Consider the following 23,925-nt stretch of genomic DNA (forward strand, 5'->3'; position numbering starts at 1 on the left):
AGACTAGCTTTGGGAACTGCCAGAGACTGACAGGAGCAGCAAAGTATTACAAAAAAAAACCCAACCACTACTTTGCTGAAATTCCACTTCCTCGGGGCGGGATGTGGGAAGGGGCAGTAATTGGTCTCTCTAAGAATTTACAGTAGTGAGGGAAGTTAACTGTCATTAATCACCAGCAGCAGCCCGACTCTCCAGGGCAGGGCAGCAAGTGTTTACATCTGCAGCCAGTAATTGCAGCTAGTTCTCCCCGGCCCCAGAGGAATTGTGCAGCAACCTGCTCCGGGAGCTGCAGGAGAAAATGGTTAGCAGGATGGATGAAAAGGGGGGGAACCAAATAAATTATACTTCCAAACACTACCATCAAAAACATCAAACCTAGAAAGATGGAGGGGGAAACAAACAAGGAGAAATCAAGAGGACACTCTAACCTAGAAGCTTCATTTTTAACCTTAACAATTGCAACCATCTCCTGGTCACACTCATTACAGCTGCTGCAGACATCCCTTGCTTTGCTGCAGCTTTACTGGTTTGGCTCTGCTCACTCCCAGAGTGCCCAAAGAGAGGATACCTGCATCCATCCCACATTCCAGGGCTGCAAACTTCCTGCCAAACTTGACATAAATCACACATGTGAGCTTACTTCAGGAGAATGTGCTGGTAATGCACAAAGACAGCTGAGCTCTAAATTCCTCACTAAAAGCCTTACAAATCACTGGAAGATGCACACTGATGCCAAGAGGTAAGTTTCTGTTTTGTACAGAAAGGTCAGGAAGACTCAAAACAATACTGAGGAGTATGGAAGCAAAAGAATTAAAACAAACTCTTCCATACCCTTGTCACTCCCAGCACAGAGAGCCAGAGCCTCATTTGCTTCAACACCGCCTGCACTATTGGAAATCTTTACTTATGTCCCAAGACAAGCTCCTCTCCTTTGCAGCCCTCCTTGCTCCTCCCAATTGATTCCCTTTCTGCCAAAATTCCTCCTGGGCCTAAAGAGAGCAGGGAAGCTTTTAAACAGGGTCTGGATCTTCTGCAGCAGGTTGACAGAGAGAAAACCCTTAGATAATTGTTTGGCTAATCCAGACTAGGCCACTGGCTGTGAATGTAGGCTGACAGGGAGACCTAACACCGGTGCCATCTAGACTTCACACACACGTGGGTGTGTGTTTACACCCATGAAACTCTGCTACAGCACCCTTGGTAAAGGCTCACATTAAGTGACTGGTACCAGTGCTGCTTATCTGAGTTAGACCAGTATAAAATACAGACACCTTTTACACCAGCAGGCAGCTCCATGTCCAAGGCACTGGCTGCTGTCACAAGAAACTAACCACAGAATGTAGCCCAAGGCATGTTCAGGCAGTGCTCTGATTGTCCACACCAGGCTGGACTTTGCAGAAACAATTCACTTTATTTTTAGCAGTAACATTAGGAATTACTAGTTCAGATTTTTGGTAGTAGCCACTGCCCACAAAAGCCCACAGAGGTAAATCCAACCAAGAAATCTACAAATAGACATGTTTGGTTGTGTGGGTTTTTTTCTAAGCTAAGTCTCAAGTTCCTGGTAAGACTTCAGGTATCAGGAAGAAAATGCTCTTCTGCCATTACCATTTATTTTTGTCCTGTCTGCCTTCTCTCAGCAGAGCATCATGCTGGCAAAGACATAACTCGTCAGCACAAAAGCACATGGGAACACTGGGGACTTTTGCTGGCACTTTGACATCAGTCATGTCCTGCTGTTTCAGACAGGACTACATGAGGCCATAGACCTCTTCATCAAGTTTCAGGTGGTCCCAGGTCACCTCACTTGCAGACAAACATCCTTCCTGAAAAATACAGTCTGCATGGCAGGGATCACTGCTTTGAGCTGCTCTACATCTTTCCTTTACAGACAGCAAGATAGAGAATCATAGAATCAACCAGGTTGGAAAAGACCTCAGAGATCATCAAGTCCAACCTAACACCTCCTGACAACTAAACCATGGCTCCAAGTGCCACATCCAAGCCTTTTTTGAACACCTCCAGGGATGGTGACTCCACCACCTTCCTGGGCAGCACATTCCAATAGCCAATTACTCTTTCTGGGAAGAACCTTCTCCTCACCTCCAGCCTAAACTTCCTCTGGTGCAGCTTGAGACTGCGTCCTCAAAGAAAGTTTGCCTAATTCAGTTTAGAAAACAAAACAAAACCAAAATAAAACAACCAACCAACCACCAAACCAAAAAAAAAACCCAAACCACCAGCTTAGCTTTAAAGTTTCAATTAGTGGTTTGAACTAACACAAGACAAAATTATCTGAACCAAACCCAAGCAACTGCTGCCTGCACTGCAAAAGCCAAGGAGAAAATACCTAAGTGAAGATGTCTCACCCAACAGCACTTATCTACTGAAAAATATTTTCTTCTTCAGCTCCCCCCTCCCCAACACCAGAGGCAAAGAGCTGTCCGTGTTTAATCAGCTCTCTAAATTCATTTCCCCCTCATAAAGTTTTATTGCAGAAGATGATATCAGACCCGCTTTAAGTAAGAAAGCCATGACTCAATTATTTTCTTTTACTGAAGTGTGGTATTCCAATTGAAATGAGTCAGTGGAGCATGACACAATCTACTCATTCCAACGGGATACTCAATAAAAAGCCTACTAATGCACCTTGAACGTATCGTTAGTGATACAGAAACCCCGTGACAGGCAGCTCCGACATTGCTCAGGAGTTTCTGCTTTCAGGACAAAAACAAACAAACAAAAGGCATTCCAGAGAAAGAGGGAGGGGAGGGGGTGGGGGAAAGGAGGATTTAAAGAGTAGTGTCATTTCAAAACAATCTGGAGAATGGATTTGATGCCAGCGTTCCCACGATACTCTGATAAAGTGCTGGCATTTCGATGCAGAGCAAGCTTCCTGAGAGGGAACACTGCACTTGGCTCTGAAGATTTCTTGGGATTTGGGAAAAGGGGGGGGAGGGGAAAATAAAACATTAAAAGTAAAAAATTTGATTTCCTAGGAGTTCTTTGTTGCCTGTGGTGGGCACAAGGCAACCAACTCCCTCAGCCAACAGCTGCAGACTCCCAGCAGCCTGGTTTCCAGTCTGCCTAGACCTCTGCACGGAAATGTTTAGCATCCTTCTAACAAAAGCAGCAGTTAAGACAAGTCCCTTTCAATAACAGCATTTTTTTTTCCTTTACTTACTGGCAGATGTACTCTAATACTGAAACAGAGCCTCACATGAATCACTGTTGAGTATCAAACAACAACAAACACTTCTAGTAGCAGTCCTGAAGGTCTTCATCATGATTTCAGGAAAAGTTTTGACCAGGTTTTACCAGTAATCCTCATCAGTCACCGTGGCTCATCGCTACTGGAGATTTCCCTTCCTCCTGGTTTTAATGATGGGTTTTTTTTTTCCTAAGCAACCTCACAGACCACAGCAAACCCTCACACTCCACACCGAGGCTTTTGCATATGCCATGCATCACTTGACACAAAATGCAAACATCTCCAGTCACTGCAGCTCCACAGCTATGGGTCTGTCTGCCTTCCCACGCCCTTAACAGCCAGGTGCTGTTTTGTAAACCTTGAGAAGATTAGAAAGCATTTAAACCCCAGAGGGAGGAAAAAAAATTTATATATATATATATATATATGGTGCTTTTTATATAAAACAAAAGGCTGATGGTGAATGTGGGGAAGGAGAAAAGGAGGAGGAAAAAGTTTCAGTAAGCTCACATCTGTCAAGAAGATAGACTTCACATGCCTCAGTGTTTTCTTTATCACCTAAATAAATTGAACCATCAACTGGAAAAAGGTCACACAGCAGACAGCACTGTATGACTTTAAAGCTGTTAGATTTCCCCTTCTCCATTAGAGCCTGACAATAATGTCAGTCTAAGGGCAAACAAAGAAAGTGAGAGTTTGGAGAGACTTATTACAAATGCATGGAGTTGGGCTTGTTTGGTTGTGGAGGTGTTTTGTTTTAAGAGTTCATATAACTCATGGCCTACCTCAGAGATCAAAGAAAAAACCCCAAAAAATAAACAACCAACCAACCCCAAACACATGCTCACATCCATAGCCCATGGCTCCTTCACTTTCCACCACAGAATTAAACAGGCAGCACTCAAAGGTTTTGCTTTTCTAGGAATCTGATTGATTTAGCAGGTGAAGTTGAGCTGGATGCTTCCAGACCACTGACTTGTGGGGGTTGGGAAGAACCTCTGGGAATCATCTTGTCCAACTCCTCTGCTGAAGCAGGGTCACCTAGAGCAGGTTGCCAAGGATAACAATGTCCAGGTGGCTTTGGAATCCCTTGAGAGGAGGCTCCACAACCTTTCTGGGCAGGTTGTTCCAGGACCCTCACAGCAAAGTTGTTCTTCCTCATGTTCATATGGAGCCTCCTGGGATCCAGTTGTGCCCATTGCCCCTTGTTCTGTTGCTGGGATCCACTGAAAAATTCTGGTCCCCGCCTCTTGCTCCACACTGATGAGATCCCCTCTCAGGCTGTTCTCCAGACTAAACAGCCCCAGGTCTCTCAGCTTTTTCTCCTCTCAGAGACATTCCAGGACCCTCAGCACCTTCAGAGCCTCCACTCTCTCCAGCAGTTCCCTGTCTCTCTTGACTTGTGGAGCCCATATGCTAAAGGACAGTGTGTACTGCAGAGGCTAAAATACAATCTGCTAGATCACAGAAAAGCAAGGAGAACACGCCAAGTACCACAGCCATATTCCACAGTAACCTGATGGCTACTGGAACTCTGTTTCTGGATTGGAAAGGAGATCATGGGGTGGACAACAATACAACTAATTCAATCAGCCACGAGGAAACAACTCTCTCCTACCAACACTTTACAGATACGAATTTTAACTGAGTGGCTGCAAATACTCACACTAAAAATAACAACGATCAGAAATGATTGGGACATTTTTCAGTTAAAAGCAAAATGTCAGACACAAACAGTTGTGTCTTGTCTACACTGAGAAACTAAGGAAAAATAAAAGAGAGGCACTCCAGCACGGTGCCAGCTCATCATGAGAAGACAGCCTTGCAGCAGTTGCAGGCAAAACATTGCTTGATTTCCACAGCTAGAGCAAAAATGTCTTTGTTTTGAGAGAAATACCACGATGTAGTTAAGTAGCTCACCAACACTCTGTCTTGATGAGGAAAGAAAAATGAGGCTTTCAGCTTGGGAGTTAACAAGAGGAACATGTCTCACAATTCTGAGTGTGGCCAAGGCACAAGTTCCACCACCACCAAGTTCCAATTGCGTTACAGCCTGCGAGTGCCAGCGGACAGAGGTGCTCGTTTGGACCTCCCTCAAGCCATGCATCCCTCGGGCTCAGCACACAGCAAGCTGTGTTCCTCCAACCCAAGAACTAAACCCATTTGAGTCACTCTTCTGGCACTGTGCTCTCCTTAAAAAGCATAAACTTCTTGTGTCAGTGGACCATGAAATGCATATGACCAAGCATACCAACAAAGCCCATTTTAAACACAAGTGTTTGTATACACAGAGCTTTCACCTTTTTAATGAAAACAATCCAAGTAGGGACAGGGACAAACATTTAACTGCACAACGTTTTGAGATGTTTCCTTAAAAGCCACTCAACGAGTTCCAAAACCCTACACAAAGCCTGGAGTTGACATTTACATTTCCTTACAGTTTGAGGTCTTTTTTTCCCCTCGAACTACTTGGCCATGAATTCATATTGTCTGACACAGCCTCAAAATTAGCTCAGCATTCAGACAGCTCACACCAATTTTTTCCCAAGTTTAAATGACACATTTTCAATTTGACACTGCTGCTTCATGCAGACACCACAACTATGCCTCAAAAACACCTCCCTGCTTTCAAACACAGATCACCCTCAACCCGGACAACCTTCATCACTCCACAGGTTTAAACTGCTTAGCTGCCATTACTGCTTCCCTACAGCACCTCTCCAAGTGTTGAGCCTGTGAAAGCAGGATCCTGGTGGTATCATCATTTTTCAGTAACTTGTGGGTTGAGTCAAATGCTTGCAGTGAAAATACTGGAGCTTACAGCATCCAGACATCTGTAGTTGTGGAAGGTTCATACCTGGTTTCATTGTCAGCACATACATCAACAGGTACTTACATATGAGCAGTTAAATAACTTACTATTAATTACTTCACATGAACATCCATCCCAGACTTGTCTGTTACAGTCCTTTCCTCAGCTTAACAACCAGATATACACTTTTGATCTCATGTAAACTAGAAGGGACAGACGATGTTTCTTCATCTTTGTGAGGGGTTGTGGCCTCAGAGACATGGAAGATGCAGGAAGGTGGAGTTCAGATGGAATTAACAGGCATTGTGTTTGCTGCTTCAGACTACAATGAATTGGGATCTGAATAATACACTGATGTCTTGTAAAACTTAAAGTTCCTGCTTCCAGTAAAGCTTTTCCACGCTCTACTCCTCTCACCATGCATTCAATCACTAACAAAGACTACCCAGAGCCAGCAACTGTAGAAATGCTAAGGCAGGCTGGGAACAGGGCTGGGCTGTTGTAAAACTGGTGTTACTCACTCTGCTAGTTCCCTAAAACAAAACATCCCACATGCAAGAATTCAGAAAGGCTAATTCAGAAATTATTATTTCCATACAAATCATTGCAGTTTCAGTTCGAGGTTTTTACGAGAGCTTTTAGGCAGACAACCTTCGACATCTTGCCTCCCAAAAGGTGCTTTAGATAGAGAGCGTGGTAGCCTTCCCTCCTCCTGACAACAGCAAGACCCCCCCCCATGATTAACAAACCTCTTGCAGATCAATTGCAGCCCCCTCCCCACAACAGTACACGAGCTGTTTGAAGGTCTGTACTTACACTGGATCAGACCCAGAAAACCAAAACTCCCCAAGAAAAGGACGGCTCCATGGTGCTGTCATCCAGACCAATCTACATTTGAAAATGAAATGGCATCTGCTTCTTCTCAGGGTAAATGCCAACCAGATTTGCAGCAGGCTCTTTGGAAAAGGCTCACATTTGTGAGCAGACATTTTCTGTTGTGAGTTTGAAACAAAACACGGTGATTATCTAACAAGCATGAACCTGCATCCCATACCACATGTGCCAGCACAAAGATAAAAGCCAGCTCCTACTGGTTGATTTGGAACAATCAATGTTAGCCATTCAATCCATTTTCTTTTCCATTCAGCACTCGGATCAGACTTCAGCTCTGTCTGCTACAGCCCAGTGGAGCCTTCTGACACTCCATAAGACAGGCACACCGTGGAGTAAAAGCCCTACACACAGAAGCAGCATTACACAGCCCTGTGCCAGACTGGGCTTCAAACAGGAAGGCTGACAGGGGGATGCAGAACAGCTCTCCACCAAGGGCAAAGCAGGCAAAGCTCAGGCCGTACCACAGCTTCCTCTTCTCCACTTTGACTAATCGATACAGGAATTAATCTGGTGGCACTCTGGAGATATTTTAAATGTGCAAACACTACTTTTATTTTTTTATCTAATGTTGCAGTAAAGCAGCACAACTGCCCTGAGGCATCTGCTGGGTTTCTTTCTGCTGTGATGGCAATATTCAAGTGCTATTAATGAAAGCTCGCAGCCTGTTGAAAATTAGAGGAGAAAAAAAATCACCTCAGAGCATTGGGTGTGGACAGCTTCCTTTTGAACTGTGGTGATGTGCTGAAGATGAAGGCTAAAAGGTACAACAGTATTGACATTAATTATTTCAGGGGTTTTGTCTTAAAGATATCCATCAGGTCTAGTTTCAAAAGACTATTTCCCTTTCCATACGTGCATGACTGCTTAGTGATCTAAAGGTATTCTGAGCATGCAACGACAAAAAGCATCCTGACCTTAATTTCTTGGCTGTAATTAATACTGTCACCATTCTTAAAAAGACAATGTGCTCTGCTACAACAGATTTGCAGTTCCTGACAATCAGAGAGCTAGGCATGGCTTAAGAATTTTCTTTCCTGATCATTTTCTTGCCTGATTTTCTCGCCAACCCAGTACAAACTCCTCTTCTGCCAACCCCACTCAATGAAACCTCTCTGTCTTTGAAGAGTTAACAGCCAGGCCAAGCATCTTTGTGGGCTAGCACTTTCATTGCCATCACTGCACTTCAGCACTTAAGTGTTTCTTTCAAAGAAAACCCAGAACTTGTTACTGTTGTACCAATAACCTTCCAAACCTGAATGAACACTGCAGTGCATGAGTCAGAAGACAGCCTGCGACAAAGCTAAGGAGAGAAGAAATTGTTGGTATTTATTTTAAGGGCACATTCATTCCAACTGTTCTTTCAAGATTCAAACTGGTATTAACTGCCTCAAGCCCTGATCAAAATACCCAAGACAGAGACTTCTCAGAAAATTATCATGAGCATCTAAATTGGTTGCCATCAATAGGTAGAGCTTGAGAAAGCACAAGCCTTCAGCGTTTCCCTGGGTACCCTTCTGGTGGGGCTTTGTATTTTTGATTGCCCTGATACAAAAGACAAACTATTTCTCAGTAAAGCAAAGGGGGGGGGGGGGGGGGGAGGGAAGGCAGCTAAGAAATGGCATTGGCTCTGCAGCCTGCTGGCATGTCACTGTTCATTAGTTTAGGGCACTGGGGGAATTGGTGGCTGGCTCTGGGCATGCATTGAGCAGGGCTTTTCAATAACAACTCTGCACCTGGTTTAGCAAGTGATGTGCTGAATGTTACTTTATAAAGTGACATAAGAGTTATAAAGGGGTTGCAGTGGCTGAAGACCAGACAGAAAGGACTTGGGGTACTGATTGACAGCTGGCTGAACATGAGCCAGCCGTGTGCCCAGGTGGCCAAGAAGGCCAAGGGCATCCTGGCCTGCATCAAGAATGGTGCGGCCAGCAGGAGCAGGGAAGTCATTGTGCCCCTGTACTCAGCACTGGTTAGGCCACACCTTGAGTACTGCATCCAGTTCTGGGCCACTCAGTTTAAGGACATTGAGACTCTTGAATGTGTCCAGAGAAGGGCAACAAGGCTGGGGAGAGGCCTTGAGCACAGCCCTGTGAGGAGAGGCTGAGGGAGCTGGGGTTGTTTAGCCTGGAGAAGAGGAGGCTCAGGGGAGACCTCATTGCTCTCTACAACTACCTGAAGGGAGGTTGTAGCCAAGAGGGGGTTGGTCTCTTCTCCCAGGCAACCAGCACCAGAACAAGAGGACACAGTCTCAAGCTGTGCCAGGGGAAGTTTAGGCTGAAGGTGAGGAGAAAGTTCTTCCCAGAGAGAGTTGTTAGCCATTGGAATGTGCTGCCCAGGGAGGTGGTGGAGTCACCATCCCTGGAGGTGTTCAAGAGGGGATTGGAGGTGGCACTTGGTGCCATGGTCTAGCAGTCATGAGGTCATGGGTGACAGGTTGGACTTGATGATCTTTGAGGTCTGTTCCAACCTTGTTGATTCTATGACTCTATGATTCTAAGTCTTTGTAAGATAGAAGCCTCAGTGAGTGTTACCCTCTTATCATAGAATGGCTTAGGTTGTAAGGGACCTTAAGAGATCTTCTGCTCAAACTTCCCCACCACAGGCAGGGATGCCTCTCAATTATAGTCCATGATTTCACCAAAAAGCAGTAAGAGTTAGGCACAAAAGTATTTCTTCAAGAGACATTTTAGGTGTAAATGATTCTGTTGTGGCAAAGGGATGGACCAGGTAACTTCTCCAGCCCCATCCCTTGTGCTTTCAAAGGGATATTATGCAGTTTTTTAAAAGCAAAAAGGTTAACAGAAGGAACAAAGCATCACCTCAGCATCCCCTGAAAATAAACTCTCAGGGTCCTGACAAGCAGTGTCACAAACCTCGACACAGCAATTTAAGACATTATTGCTCCAGCTCTTCATTTTGCTCCTCTCTCAGAAATTACAGCTCCTTGCAAGAGGGTGAACAAAGGGAATGTGTGTGTGCCTGCTCTCCAGCTGCCCCAGTTCACAGCCTGGTGTATTAATACAGTGTACCAGTGACAGTTAGTTCATGCTAATATGGCACACAGTAAGTGTGATTAACTGATGCACTGACACATTCCCTCCTGCCACACTGTCATGGGGGGGGAGAAAGGTCCACCAAAGAGCCAGAGAGGTTGTAAGCTTTCAGAGGACACTGGGCAAACCCTTTGGAGCAAGAAGGTTGTTCAGCTGCTCACAGAAGTCAGGAAAACCTTATTCTGGTGGAAATAGCAGCTCTAAAGAAAATAAAACACTGAATTCCAAAAGACTTTTCCTCAAAATAAAGCCACTCAGTAGAAACAGTATTAGACACCACATAAACCTACAAAATGTAAGAAAGTGGTATGATGGGAAAGTCTGAGCCTTGAGGTCGTCTCTTCTATGAGGACAGACTGAGGGAGTTGGGGCTATTCAGTCTGGAGAAGAGAAGGCTCTGAGCAGACCTTAGTGTGGCCTTCCAGTATCTGAAGGGGGCTACAAGAAAGCTGGGGAGGGACTTTTGAGGGTGTCAGGGAGTGACAGGACTGGGGGGAATGGGAAAAAAAAAGTAGAAATGGGTAGATTCAGATTGGATGTTAGGAAGAGTTTCACCATGGGGGTGGTGAGAGACTGGCACAGGTTGCCCAGGGAGGTGGTAGAAGCCTCATGCCTGGAGGTTTTGAAGCCCAGGCTGGATGTGGCTGTGAGCAACCTGCTGCAGTGTGAGGTGTCCCTGGCCATGGCAGGGGGGTTGGAACTGGCTGATCCTTGAGGTGCCTTCCAACCCTAAACAATTCTATGATTCTTCATTTTGTCTGCCATGCCACAAGCCACTTACCCTTTATGCTAACAGAAGCCATACAGAACACTAACACTGTACTTCTCTTAATCAAAAAAATTGGAAGAACCACTTTCCAAGCTGGAACAATTCTGCATGACTGAATCCCTTTTCACAAAGTTCTGGGGTTTTGTTTTTAAACTCCTGAAAGAGTACTGAAGCTGCACATGAAGGTTTTTGCTCTGCTGAGTGTTCCTGTGCCACCTGCAGAGCAGTTACCTGCGTGTGAATTCCCTGTCACTTCTGATATCCAACAGCACATGAAATCAGCAAGCAAACCACAGATCCAGCCCCACTTCCACACAAGGCAAAAAATCCCTTACTGCCTCAACTTAGTATCAGTCCATCATAGTATCAGTCAGGGTTGGAAGGGACCACAAGGTTCATCTAGTTCCAACCCCCCTGCCATGGGCAGGGACACCCCACACTAGATCAGCCTGGCCAGAGCCTCATCCAGCCTGGGCTTAAACACCTCCAGGGACGGGGCCTCAACCACCTCCCTGGACAACCCATTCCAGGGCTTCACTACTCTCATGGTGAAGAACCTCCTCCTCACATCCAGCCTTGTGCATTCATCATCAGGACAGTGCACAGAACCAGCAAGGATCAGGCCCAAATGACCCCCCCACCCCCCCCCCAGGCTTTCAGTGCTCATCCTCTGAAACAAACACCACAAAATCCAGTTATTTTTCAGGGCATGCATTTGGTGGGAGGCACATGCTGTGCAGGCAGCTCTTCCTGTTCACACTCCAGCACTTTTTATTTCCAACTTCCTGAAACCATTCACACTTCCTAATAACAGTTTGTGGTGGGCTTGCATTCAGTGCAGCTCACAGGCTTAAAGAAAAACCCCCAGCAATAATAACCAGCTGCTGCTGCCCTGAAAAGCTGCTATTTACAGGTAATGATGTAGCAGCCCACTGGTTAAGGCCCTGCTTTAGAAGCACTGACTTGTTCTGTGCTTTCCTAACCATCTCCCAAAGGCTGGTACTAAACCTGAAACCAAAAGTGCATGGGTTTGGTGGTTTGCTTGGGGGGTTTTTTAATCGTTGTTGGTGGGGGTTTTCTGTTTGTTTGGGGGGTTTTGTTTGGGTGTTCTTCTGTTTCAGCAACAGCACTAAGTTTCTGGTTTTCCCTAAGTCAGTATCAGGGCTGCCACTGGTAAAACCAAACCAAAAATCAGGGCAACAGTTTGGTGTTTCAAGAGTTGTGATGGTAAAACCAAACCAAAGATCAGGGCAACAGTTTGGTCTTTCAAGAGTTGTGATGGGAAAACCAAACCAAAAGTCAGGGCAACAGTTTGGTGTTTCAAGAGTTGTGATGGAAAAACCAAACCAAACCAAAAATCAGGGCAACAGTTTGGTGTTTCAAGAGTTGTGATGGAAAAACCAAACCAAAAAATCAGGGCAACAGTTTGGTGTTTCAAGAGTTGTGATGGTAAAACCAAACCAAAAATCAGGGCAACAGTTTGGTGTTTCAAGAGTTGTGATGGGAAAACCAAACCAAACCAAAAAATCAGGGCAACAGTTTGGTGTTTCAAGAGCTGTGATGGGAAAACCAAACCAAAGATCAGGGCAACAGTTTGGTGTTTCAAGAGTTGTGATGGGAAAACCAAACCAAAAATCAGGGCAACAGTTTGGTGTTTCAAGGGTTGTGATGGTAAAACCAAACCAAAAAATCAGGGCAACAGTTTGGTGTTTCAAGGGTTGTGATGGTTTAAAAAGAACACAAAAGGCTTCTAAAAAAGCTATTTCAGAAGCCTACATATGTTTGCTAGGTAGGAAGGACGACCCAATTCATCAGAAGGAAGAGCTAAATGCTAAGGGTCCTAGAAGAGCAACCCACCCACCAGAAGAAAAACAAACCAGCTCTGACAGTGTGTCAGCTACACACCTCTGGGTTTTGGTTTTCTTTCCCCAGTCAGCCTGCACACTGGAGATCAGATGTGCTGTGCTCGTGCTGCCACTGGTAAGACACTCTCCACTGCTAAGAATTACTCTCTGCCACTACAAACACTGGGAGGTGTGTTTGTGTGTGCCAATGGTTTGGAGCAACCAAAGATTTTGAGATAAATAAGGCAGTGCATGTAAACTTTTCACTGAAACCCAAATCCACCTCTGATCTTGGCTTGGTTTTATTTCTTCTTCACCCATATTTCCGCTGCTGCCCTAGTCACAGCTCCCATTTAGGGCTAAGCAACCACCAGAGAAGGCTCTACTCAAACCCATGCAGATACAAAGACATCTTTGATTTGAGCACAGCCTTGCATCAATCTGATTTTCATCCCTACATCACTCAAGTGCACTTCTAAGTGGCTGGCATCAAAACAGGTGCAAGGTAAAGTTTGAGTGAGTGTAAGCCAGCAGTCACTAACATGACAGCACAACCAACCCTGTGGATGCAGTTCTAACATTGCTTACAAGGGTACTAATCCTTCAGGAATTTCCCACAATTCCTACCCTCATGCAAAAGGAAAGACAAGTGGGGGGGGGGGGGAGGGTTGACTGTCACACTGTAAAGATGTAATGGCAAAGCTTATCTTGCTGTGGTACAAAAGAGGACAGGATGTGCTCACAGGCACCTTGCCCCAAAACTCAAGTGAGGACAGAGCCTCTGGGGACACAAACCCTTGGTGTTAATTTACACCATGGCTGCTGGTATTTAAGATGGGAACACTTGACAGAATGATCTTGAGTAGTGATGAGTTGGGTTGTGCCCAATGTACCTGTGTCCCAAAGAGCTGACCACCTAAATCAGAGTATTTTCAGGATTGCTTTTGACTGTGTGTAGTTTGAACAGGCTAGCATGAAGACACTCTTTGTTTGTTTGTTTCATTAAATAGGTTAATTAATCTTCACCCAAACGTTTTCTGCTTTCCTGCAGTGTTAGTAAACTGTCTGGCTTCCAGGTGACTGCACAGCAAACAAAGAACTGCTCCACTTTCACCTACCTAAGTGCCAGATTAATAAACACCCAGGCAGCAGACACAACCTCTACAACTCACACCTGAAGACTCCAGTCTGACTGGAAACCAAAGAAGGCTGCAAGAACTGAATGGAATGACTGACAGATTGTAGCAACACTAAAGTACACCTTAGTGCTTGGTACCTACAACTCCAAGTGACTGCTTTCAGTTTCTTTGAGGTCAGCCTCTACCCACAGTAGTAGAGAACACATTAAAGACAGACAGACACAAAAATAACTGCGCCAGCTAGAGCTAAGAAACAGTGCAAAGTCAATATGAGGTTTGACAGAGCATACCCACACCAAATCCACTTCCCACTATGTGCAATCAGCTAAACCCTGCACAGCACATCACCTAAAGCAAGATCAAAGCCACACCAGCCTGCAGGCAGCCCAAGCACAAGCCCATCTCACCCCTCTGTTGTAAGGAATACGCTGACTTCATCCTGCCGTGGGACCACCAGGAACAGCCACCCGCAGACATCTCTCATCCAGTGACCCAGAGAGAACACAACTGCAGCTGCTGAGTGTTTCGTTCCTCACGTGAATTCCACACACAGAATGCCACATCCCCAGATGAGAACACACCATTTACAATTAGACAGCAAAGTCTGGTGTATACCTGAATTATCTGGGTCCCAGGAGTATCTAGCTGCATGCTACAACTGCATCCTGGCCTGCATCAGGAACAGTGTGGCCAGCAGGAGCAGGGAGGTCATTCTGCCCCTGTACACTGCACTGGTTAGACCACACCTTGAGTACTGTGTCCAGTTCTGGGCCCCTCAGTTTAGGAAAGATGTTGAGTTGCTGGAAGGTGTCCAGAGAAGGGCAAGAAAGCTGGGGAGGGGTTTGGAGCACAGCCCTGTGAGGAGAGGCTGAGGGAGCTGGGGCTGCTTAGCCTGGAGAAGAGGAGGCTCAGGGGAGACCACCTTGCTCTCTACAACTACCTGAAGGGAGGCTGTAGGCAGGTAGGGGTTGGTCTCTTCTCCCAGGCAACCAGCACCAGAACAAGAAGACACAGTCTCAAGCTGTGCCAGGGGAGGTTTAGACTGGATGTTAGGAAGTTCTTCATAGAAAGAGACATTGGGCATCAGAATGGGCTGCCCAGGGAGCTGGTAGAGTCACCATCACTGGAGATGTTTAGGAAGTGACTTGATGGCGTGCTTGGTGCCAAGGTTTGGTTGATTAGATGGTGTTGGATGATGGGTTGGACTCGATCTCAGAGGTCTCTTCCAACCTGGTTAATTCTATTCCATTCCATCAAGGACACCAAGTGGGTTTTCAGGCTCTTCTCCCGCTAGCGAAGGTGTGAGAGAGCATCACTGATTCTATTTGCTCTCACATTTTCCTTTTGCTGTACCAACCAGACCCAACAAAAAGGCTCCCTAACAGGAGCTCGGACAAGCAGTTCAAAGCACCTAAAAAGCCCAGGCAAATAACTGCAAGAGTTTAGAAATCAACACCAATACACAAACTGGAACACTTCCCAACAAACACAACCGAAACTTTCTGAGGCACAGATCCCCAGCACCAGATTGTTTGTCCCCAGGGAACAGCAAAGTATGCAGATAATTAAGCTTCCTCGAGTTTACAACTCGTAACCTTCATGTCATTTTAGGGAAACAAACTATATTTAAGGGAGGGGGAAAGGGGGGGAAAAAAAAAAGGGGGAGGCAGCAAATATTTACATTTTGACAACGTACAACTTGTTCACATGAAGGGCCACCAAATAAGTTCCCATATGTTATCAGGAGGAGCTCTGCAGAGCGCTGTGACCTGCTGTACAAATCCAAAGGCTTCCAAAGTATGGCTCACATCCCGCTGTCAGCACTTGCCAGCCCCCCCAAACCCACCCTTTGCTTACAGTCATTCAGCTTCTCCCTGCAACTGTTTTCGCTGCAGTATTTTTAGCACCCATCTGAAAAGACATGTTTTGCCCTCTGGAAAGAAGCTAATTGCACCATCACCTTTGTTCCACACTGTCCCATTTTCCTCCTCTGTTCTTTTCAGCTACTGCATCCTGATATTCCTTCCCCTCCTCCCATTTCTCAAACGCTCTCTTACACTCTTTCATCCCTAATCTTCGATATCCTTGTTTCCTTGGCCATGCTTAGCCACTTTACCACCTTCATCTTGCTTTACCTAATGTGCTTACACTCTTTCCACCTCACCTCCTTGCCACTTGGGCTTTTCCCTCTCTCACACTTGACCAGTTGCTTCCCCGTGGCTGGTGTCACCACACTTCCCCCTGTAAATCCACCTGCACCCTCTTTTAGCATCAGTCCTAGCAGACACCTTTGTGACAGCTTCTCCTATAAAGCTGTCAAACTTCTAACTGCAGGCACCACCAGAAACAGTAATGTCACATCTAGAGCTGCAGCTTGCCAGCTCCCTGGAAACCACTACAGGACCTTCCCAAGGGACACACACCCTAGAAGCCCTCATTCTGCTCATAGACCTGGCACTCTGAACCTGGAGGGTGTCAAACAGCCTGCTGTGGTCCCTGCAGCAGGTACACAGATTGCATGGAGCCATTCCTGGAATTCCTGCAGCTCTTTTTATTCTGTGCATGGCAGTCTGAAGGCAGGGGGTGAAGTCCACCAGCAGCTTTACAAAAACAGGAGCTAAAGAATGCAGACCACACTCTGAACCTGCCCTGCTCACTGTGGGTGGGGGCATCAACACAAGCCAGAGATAGGGGCAATTTGTACCATGTTTTTTTCTGTCTGCAGACAACACCCTAAAACGATAAGAGCAGGCAGTTCAGCACACATTATTTTATTCACAAGAGCAGTCCCAAACTTTTTTAAGGCAGACAGGGCACGTGTGACCTATTTCCATCCATGACATGCCCAGCTCCAGCCCATCCCCACAAAGCCAAGGCTCGCTCCCCGTCCACCTGAGCCGCACAAGGAGAATTGGGTACCACCACCAGAGCATCCAACACAACCAACTGATCACAGGTCAAGCTCGCAGAGCACAAGCTCTAGCTCACAGGGACAACACGACCAGGAGGTCACTCGGGACCACGCTGTGTAACGGGATTTTGCTTAGCAGTGATCAATTCCAGCAATAAGCCTTGAGTGAGGCACCATCACCGGGGCCACAGATGACACAAACCAAGAGGTGAAACACACCAGCTGCGTTTCCTTCGCAGGGGAACTGTACCCAGCGGGGGAAGAACAGGCGGGAACGGGACAAGCACTTCCCATGTAGCATTTCCTTGCGGGGACATCTCTCCCACACAGGTGTCAAACACTCCTGCAGCTCCCCTGGGGGCAACTTCTCCAAGTCGCTTCTCCTGACACCCACTGTCATGCCACCAGCGCAAGGCAGACGCCAGCAGGTTGCAGTCCTCGGGGACTGTCACACCGCCTGCCGCCTCACGACACCTCCTTCCACAGGTGCCCAAGCAGCACCCCCCGAGCCCCTCAGGGGATGCAGGAGCAGGCTGACAGCCCGGGGCAGGCTGACAGCCCGGGGCAGGATGCCACGAGAAGCCCAACACCACCAAGCAGCCGCTTCCACCCCCGAGGCGACACACGGGCGGGACAGAGGGACGGGGCCAGCGCCCCGGCTTGACGGCACGCAAAGGGCCGGGGCAGACGGATGACAGCCACCCCGCAGTCACTTCGCAGGGGCCGGGACTGCGATGGCGGCCGCCCCGCCGCGAGGGCCAGGCCCCCGCCTCGCACAGACACAGACCCGGCCCGCGCAGGCCGGAGGGCGCCGGTGCTCCGCCGCCCCGGTGCATCACGGTCGGCGCGACCCGCGATGTCGGGAGGGGGGGCCGGGGGGGACGAGTCGCTCATCCCCCGCCCCCCTCCTCATCTCCCTCCATCCCCACCACCCCCTGCCCCCCCCGCAGGCGGGACCCGCCGGCCCGCTCCGGCTGGGGCCGGTTCCAGCCGGTGCCGAGCGGGGCTGGGCGGCGGGTCTCCGTGCGCGCGTGCCGCACGCTGCCCGCTGACGTCAGGCGCGTGTTGGCGCGCGGGCGGGCGGCGGCGGGGAGCTCTCGCTACGTACGTGTAGTGCTGCGGCTTCTCGGGCTGCGCCTGCAGCGCGCTGGCGGCGCTCGCCGGCCCGGCCGCGGCGGGGCCGCTCGCCACCGGGCCCTTGGACATGCCTCTTCCCTTCCGCTCCCGCCGCCGCCGCTACCGCCGAGGAGACCTTTATTATTCACTCTGCGCGGTCCGCACGGAGGGCGCCGCGCGCAGGCGCCGCCGCCGCCATTGCCGCCCCGGTGCGCGGGGCGGGGTGGGACTTGTAGTCCCGCCGAGCGCGCGCCCTCCGCCAACCCGGGACGCGGCGGGCGGCGGCTTCCGGCCGGCGGGACTACAGCTCCCAGAAGCGCCCCGCGGCGGCGCGAGCCATACTTCCGGCTACGCGGGGGGCGACGGCATTTGTAGTGCGAGGGCGCAGGAGAGGGGGGAGTGGGCGGCGTGCCAGGGCGCCCCCCAGCGGCGGGGGCGGGATCGCTCCCTCTGAGAGAACTCATCGGCGGGGACGGCCCTGAGGAACGGACTGACGGCACCGAGCCCCGGGGAGGACATTCCCGGCTGTTCATCCCAGCCCCTCCTGGCAGGCAGGAAAGGACGTGGGGGAGGCCAGGCCGGGATGTCTGTGAGAGGATGGGGAGTTATTTGTGGCAGGCAGCCTCACTTCCTTCCTCCCTCTGCTTCCCTCCACCGCAGGGACGGAACCTGGACGCGGGAGCATGGCGTCCCAGCCAGAGGGTTATTTTTGTGTTGGCATCCCTCGCTGCTCCACGGCCTTCCCCACCCACAGGACAACGCCGTGCAGGAAGTGTCTGGGAATAGCACTGCAGTCCCAAGGAGGAGGAGGACAAAGGCTCAGCGAGCCGCAAGAACCTACCTCTGAATAGGTGACACCAAAGACCCCCTGGCTGCTGGGTCGTCAGATGATCCCAGGGGGCTCCCTGTCCTCCCTCGGGGGGGGCAATACCCCCCTGAAGGAACCGTGTCCAAGGAAGCAGCTGAATTCCCATGTGAAGAGCTTCCTCCATAAATTAACTTCTCTCCCAGGGGAGGAAATGATACGAGTTTCTTTTAATAGGACTTTGATCTCTTGGGCTCCACACAGGACCTCTTCCCTCGCTGGGATCCTCCAGCTGTGGTAGAGGGCAGTGAGGATTTCTGAGGCAAACACCTTCTTTTAACTCTGCCAACGACGTTAATAATAAACTTCCAGGCTGGGTCTGCCTGCTGCCCATGCAGCTGTTTTGGGGAGGGAAATAACTTTTTCAAGTCTCATTTAGACTGATTCAGCAGCTACTGCAGGCAGGCTTTCACTGGGGTGATGTAATAGCCTATTCCCCTGCCCTTGCAGGAATACGTCACAGGACACTGATACCTTCTTAATCATCTACAAACCCTCCAAGGGAGGCTGGAGGACTGTAATTGCAGCCTTGGTCAGGTAGAACAACTTTTCATAAGTCAATAACCTGTGGAGGTGTTTTTAATACCTACACCTGGATCCCCACCTTCCCCACCCCCCCTCAAATTCACTGTCAGCAATGAGCCTGCAGGGGAAAACCAGATTCACACACTGGAAACACCATCAGCGTGTGCTCAGGGATTTGGAAACCACAGGCTCAGATCCTCGTACACTGATGTTTACATTACAATCCAGTGCTGACACCATTTCCTCTTCCCAATTCTCTTCGGTTTCACAGCCATGACAACTCCATGCACGCCCTGACAAGTGACAGGAGAATGCTTAGGACGTGCCAGGTGCTTGTGCCTGGGGTGCATTTACTACCATCTCCTTAACGTGAGCTCGTTTGCCCTCTTCAGCGTTGTGGTGTTGTTTTTAACCTCAGCCCGTTTCATCCAACAGGATGCACATCTCTTCCTCAAAGAGAGGTAGAAGTATGGCTAAAAGGAGAAGTGTAAGCTGACAGTGCTCTGTCTCCTGGCTTGAGTTAGGAGGAGAAGGGTTAATAGAGCTTCTGTCACTTGTTTAATGACTGGCCCAACCCTGACCCTTGACACTAGGGAACACGGGAAAGGAAATGACCAGGGAGCCTCTCAGCTCCTGTCAACAAAGGTTAGGCCCTGCTCTGCCAGCATCAGTGACAGCAAAGCACACTCTTTAACAAGAACAAATTTCAAGCATAGACTTTTGCCATCAGATTCCTTCTTCCTGAGCATGGGTAACTCAGATGAAAGGGAACCTCTCTACCTGATTTCCAAAGCACGCACAATGCAAATCATTGTTTACCAACACCTCCCAAGTCGTTCCACTGATACACAGCTCGTCTCCAGTAAGTAATTAACATTCTCCTTTATGAGAGAGAAAAAAATAACCTGAAGATGTGGACCAGAGGCAGAGGAGAGGTGCAGGAGATGAGGTCCCTCTGGCAGCCCCGGCCTGGGCACACGTGACAGTCCTGTCGCACCATGTTGGCACACGTTTGCTTGACTTTATCAGAGCAGAAGCAACGCTCCCACCCTGCTGGGTGTTGGCCCCAAGTGAATTTCACCTTCTGGGAAGGATGCAAAACCTCATGCAAAGTCTCCACAATTACAGCTGTGCTCCAGTTTGGGGAGCTGAGGGATACCTTCAGGAGCGGTTGTTACGAAGGCGTCTGCTGTATATTGTGCTACAACTGCAGGGCATTTGGGACCTGTTCTTCCTGATCACAGTACCTGACTCCCCCTCCCCATGGGGGCAGGGACCTGCCTCTGCTTCCAGCAATTGCTGCAAATGCGATGAAGCAATAAATAAACAGCAAGGTACAACTTTTAAGGCAGAAACTTCCCCCAAAACCCAGTCCTTTTTATTTCATTGTTATTTATCTTTCTAGATGTTACCAACATGGAACGCGGATTCTGCTTTCCCCTTCCAATGAAACTTTGAGATTTGCTTTAGCATCGACGGCAACACACAAAACCGGTGGGATTTGGGGATGGCAGGCACAGAGGGACTCAAACTCAACCCCTCCCTGCTCCCAGGGCAGGCACAGAGGGACTCAAACTCAACCCCTCCCTGCTCCCAGGGCAGGCACAGAGCCCATGCGGGCTTTTCAGCTCCAAAGGTCAGACTTCTGGAGGGGGACTAGTCACAGACCAGTAGGTTCGTGAAGTCTAAATCCCACTCCACTGCCAAGGCACGAAGTATCAGCGGCGTTGCTCTGCGGGGGGCTTCACTCGCCCCCACCGACACTTGCGAAGGCGGCGGGGGGTAAGGGGAGTGACGCGGGCCCTGAGCACTCCGGGACGGGGCCCGCGTCACCCACCCCCACCTTCCGCCGTGTTCGCGACCTTGCCCGAGAGCCGCCGCTCGGGAAAGGCGCGGGGGGGGGGGGGGGGGGGGGGGGGGGGGGAGGAGACGGACGGGGACGGGACCCACCGCTCCCCAGAGCGGCCCCGCATCCTAGCCCGGCCCTCACCGCTCGCAGAATCCCCCACCAGGCGCCTCGGCAGCAGGAGAGACGCTTCAGTGGCGGGTGGGAGGCCGAGCCGGGAGGCGGCGGAGATCACCGGGGCCTGTCCTGGGGGGTGCCCGGGAAAACCCGTCGCGCCCCGCCACAGCTCGCCCCTCTCCTATTGACTTCCCATTGTGGAGCTTTGCAACAAAGGGTAGGATCCAAACTGTGCCCCGTTTCGTCCAATCAGCGCTCAGAATGCCCGCCCGCCGTTGATTGGCCCCTTCTCGCCTGGAAATACCCAATCAAGCGCTTACTTTAAGAACCAATCAAAAGCTAGGCTTGAGCCCAATCAGCGCAGAGGAAGCGAAGCACGGCCTTTGTGTGTCGTGACGCCAAGGCGCCGGCGGAGGTTCCGGCCAATGCTGCGGCGCGCTGCTTCTAGGCATTGTGAGGTCACCGCGCCGTGTGCCGCCCCCGGTATAAAACGTGTGTCCCCGCGGCGGGGAGGGCGCAGTGAGGGGGTGAGTGGTTGCCGGACGCGTCGTGGGAGCGGCAGCAGCGCAGGCTTGGGTGCGCAGCGCTACCGGCACCGGTGCTTTCTTCTTCTCTGAGCGGTAAGTGGCGGGCGGCGGGCGCGTTCCGTGGCGGGGCGGAGGTGCCGGGCAGTCCTTGGTGGCCTTGTTGTCTCTTGAAGCCTGGCGGACAGGCCGGGCCTTGCCTACGTGCCCCGAGTCACGGCACGCTCCCATCCCCCTCTTCCCTCCCTCCCCCATTCCTCGGGCGGCCCTGGAGGAAGCAGGAGGCGGCGTGACTCAGTCCGCTTCCCCCGGGAAGGGTGGGGATCGGTTGGGCCGCGAAGCGGGGGCGGAGGGGGGAACCGTGACTCCTCCTCCCCCTCCCGGGGGAAGCCGCTGGCCGCCTGCCCGCCTCAGCGGCGGGGGAGGGGGGCAAGCTCGCCGACATCTGCCGCTTCCAGGAGTTGAGGGGTTTGGACGGGCTTGGCGGGGGGCGAGGGGGGGTGACGCGGCACGCCGGGTCGTGCTGCTGCCTGGACGGGGCGAGCCTGGGCCCCGTGTTGACGCGTGGCTGTTTCCGTAGGTAAGTGAAGAAAAATGGCCCGTACAAAGCAGACCGCCCGCAAGTCCACTGGGGGGAAGGCTCCCCGTAAGCAGCTGGCTACTAAGGCGGCTCGGAAAAGCGCTCCCTCTACCGGTGGCGTCAAGAAGCCTCACCGCTACAGGTAAGGCCGCCGGCACGGCACGGCCCGGCCCGGCCCTGCCCGCCGCAGCCCCGGCGCCGGCTCACCCGCCTCCCTCCTTCCTCCTCCACCCAGGCCGGGCACCGTCGCCCTCCGTGAGATTCGTCGCTACCAGAAATCTACGGAGCTGCTGATCCGCAAGCTGCCCTTCCAGCGGCTGGTCAGGGAAATCGCCCAGGATTTCAAAACAGACTTGAGGTTCCAGAGTGCGGCCATCGGTGCGCTGCAGGTATTGGCGAGCGGCCTGCCTGGGCCTCGGCACTCGCGGCGCGGCGCCGAGCACCGCTTCCCTGAGGGTTTCTAACGACCTTTCTTCTTGTGCTCTCGAAACAGGAGGCCAGCGAAGCGTATCTGGTGGGTCTGTTCGAAGACACAAACCTGTGCGCCATCCACGCCAAGAGAGTCACCATCATGCCCAAAGACATCCAGTTGGCTCGCAGGATACGGGGAGAGAGGGCTTAAAGTGAAGGCTGTTTTTATGGTGTTTTGTAGTAAATTCTGTAAAATACTTTGGTTTTAATTTGTGACTTTTTTTTTTTTTTGTAAGAAATTGTTTATAATATGTTGCATTTGTACTTAAGTCATTCCATCTTTCACTCAGGATGAATGCTCAAAGTGACTGTTCACATAAAACCTCAGTGATGTTGAGCCTCGGTGCTCAGGAGTGACAAGTTGCTAATATGCAGAAGGGATGGGTGATCTTTCTTGCTTCTCATGCATGTTTCTGTATGTTAATGACTTGTTGGGTAGCTAAACTTGTAAGGTACTAGAATCGATATAAATGTGTACAGGGTCCTTTTTGCAATAAAACTGGTTATGACTTGATCCAAGTGTTTTAACAATTGGGGCTGTTAGTCTGACCATACATCACTGTGATCAAATGTGGACTTTTTCTCGGAGGGTGAAGCTACAAGTCTTAACCACAGTGTAACTTACAGTTTCCTAAAGAAAAAAAAAAGAAAGAAAGAAAAAAAAAGTAAACCTGGCAGCTATAGAATACACTATGTGCATTTATAATAGCTATTTTATATATTGTAGTGTCAACATTTTTAAATTAAATGTTTTACATTCACATGTTGAGGACTCCTTGTCGTTTGGTTGGGATGGGCTTTGAAGAAGCTTGCTTTCTCCTCCTGACTCTTCCCTGAGGTGCCCTGGAACTGCTGCTCTGGCAGCTTAACTTTGTGTGCTAACAGCAGGGAGAACTTGGCCCTGGCCCTCTTTGGAGGTTTTTGCAAGGGGCCAGGGAGAGCTGAGCCCTGCAGCGTTGGAGCAGAGAAGGAACCTAAGCTCCAATCTGGGGTTTTTGTGAGGTGTTCAGCTTTATGACTGTCAAAGGCTTTTCCTTCTTTCCAGTAGGTGCAGGGGGAAGTGTGGGGGTGTGACTGGTCCTGCCTGAAGCAAAACCAGAGTGGTGTCTTGAGTGGAGGTGTGGGGGAGTTTGTGGGACCTGTCCATATGACTAAGCCCTGGTTAATAACAGCAGCCAGTGCTGTGGAGAAGCTCATTACACAGCCTGAGAGCATATGGGCTGCTGAGCAGCTGGATGGGTGTGGGGT

General features: G+C 49.9%; 2 protein-coding genes across 9 annotated transcripts in view; one reads left to right on the forward strand and one right to left on the reverse strand.

Moving 5' to 3' along the window:
• UNK (unk zinc finger) overlaps positions 1–17,955 on the reverse strand; it is a 46,959-nt gene extending 29,004 nt beyond the window's left edge. For 2 of the 8 annotated variants that reach the window (XM_068151510.1, XM_068151506.1), the window contains exon 1: positions 17,742–17,955. In XM_068151510.1, the coding sequence (XP_068007611.1) occupies positions 17,742–17,839 (98 nt within the window). In that variant the 5' untranslated portion in view covers positions 17,840–17,955. Of the gene's footprint in view, positions 1–6,839; positions 7,014–16,852; positions 17,083–17,741 lie in introns of those variants that run through there. The other 6 variants (XM_068151509.1, XM_068151508.1, XM_068151507.1 and 3 more) reach the window with 5 other exon arrangements.
• A 3,646-nt stretch (positions 17,956–21,601) lies between these two features.
• On the forward strand, positions 21,602–23,440 carry H3-3B (H3.3 histone B). The gene is made up of 4 exons (XM_068151514.1): positions 21,602–21,722; positions 22,207–22,348; positions 22,442–22,595; positions 22,700–23,440. The coding sequence occupies exons 2-4, from the start codon at positions 22,221–22,223 to the stop codon at positions 22,826–22,828; spliced, it is 411 nt and encodes a 136-aa protein (XP_068007615.1). The 5' UTR covers positions 21,602–21,722; positions 22,207–22,220; the 3' UTR covers positions 22,829–23,440.
• The last annotated feature ends 485 nt before the right edge of the window (positions 23,441–23,925 follow it).

The sequence above is a fragment of the Melanerpes formicivorus genome, unplaced genomic scaffold, assembly GCF_026170545.1.
Source record: "Melanerpes formicivorus ecotype bairdi unplaced genomic scaffold, bMelFor1.0.p_v2 SCAF_21, whole genome shotgun sequence".
Lineage (NCBI taxonomy): Eukaryota > Metazoa > Chordata > Aves > Piciformes > Picidae > Melanerpes > Melanerpes formicivorus.

What these genes read in the sequence shown, in the direction of transcription:
- H3-3B (XM_068151514.1), top strand. Translation starts at nt 22,221, where the DNA reads ATGGCCCGTACAAAGCAGACCGCCCGCAAGTCCACTGGGGGGAAGGCT. An exon ending in AAGAAGCCTCACCGCTACAG is followed by an intron (nt 22,349 to 22,441) that starts GTAAGGCCGCCG and finishes TCCTCCACCCAG; the next exon opens with GCCGGGCACCGTCGCCCTCC. An exon ending in CGGCCATCGGTGCGCTGCAG is followed by an intron (nt 22,596 to 22,699) that starts GTATTGGCGAGC and finishes CTCTCGAAACAG; the next exon opens with GAGGCCAGCGAAGCGTATCT.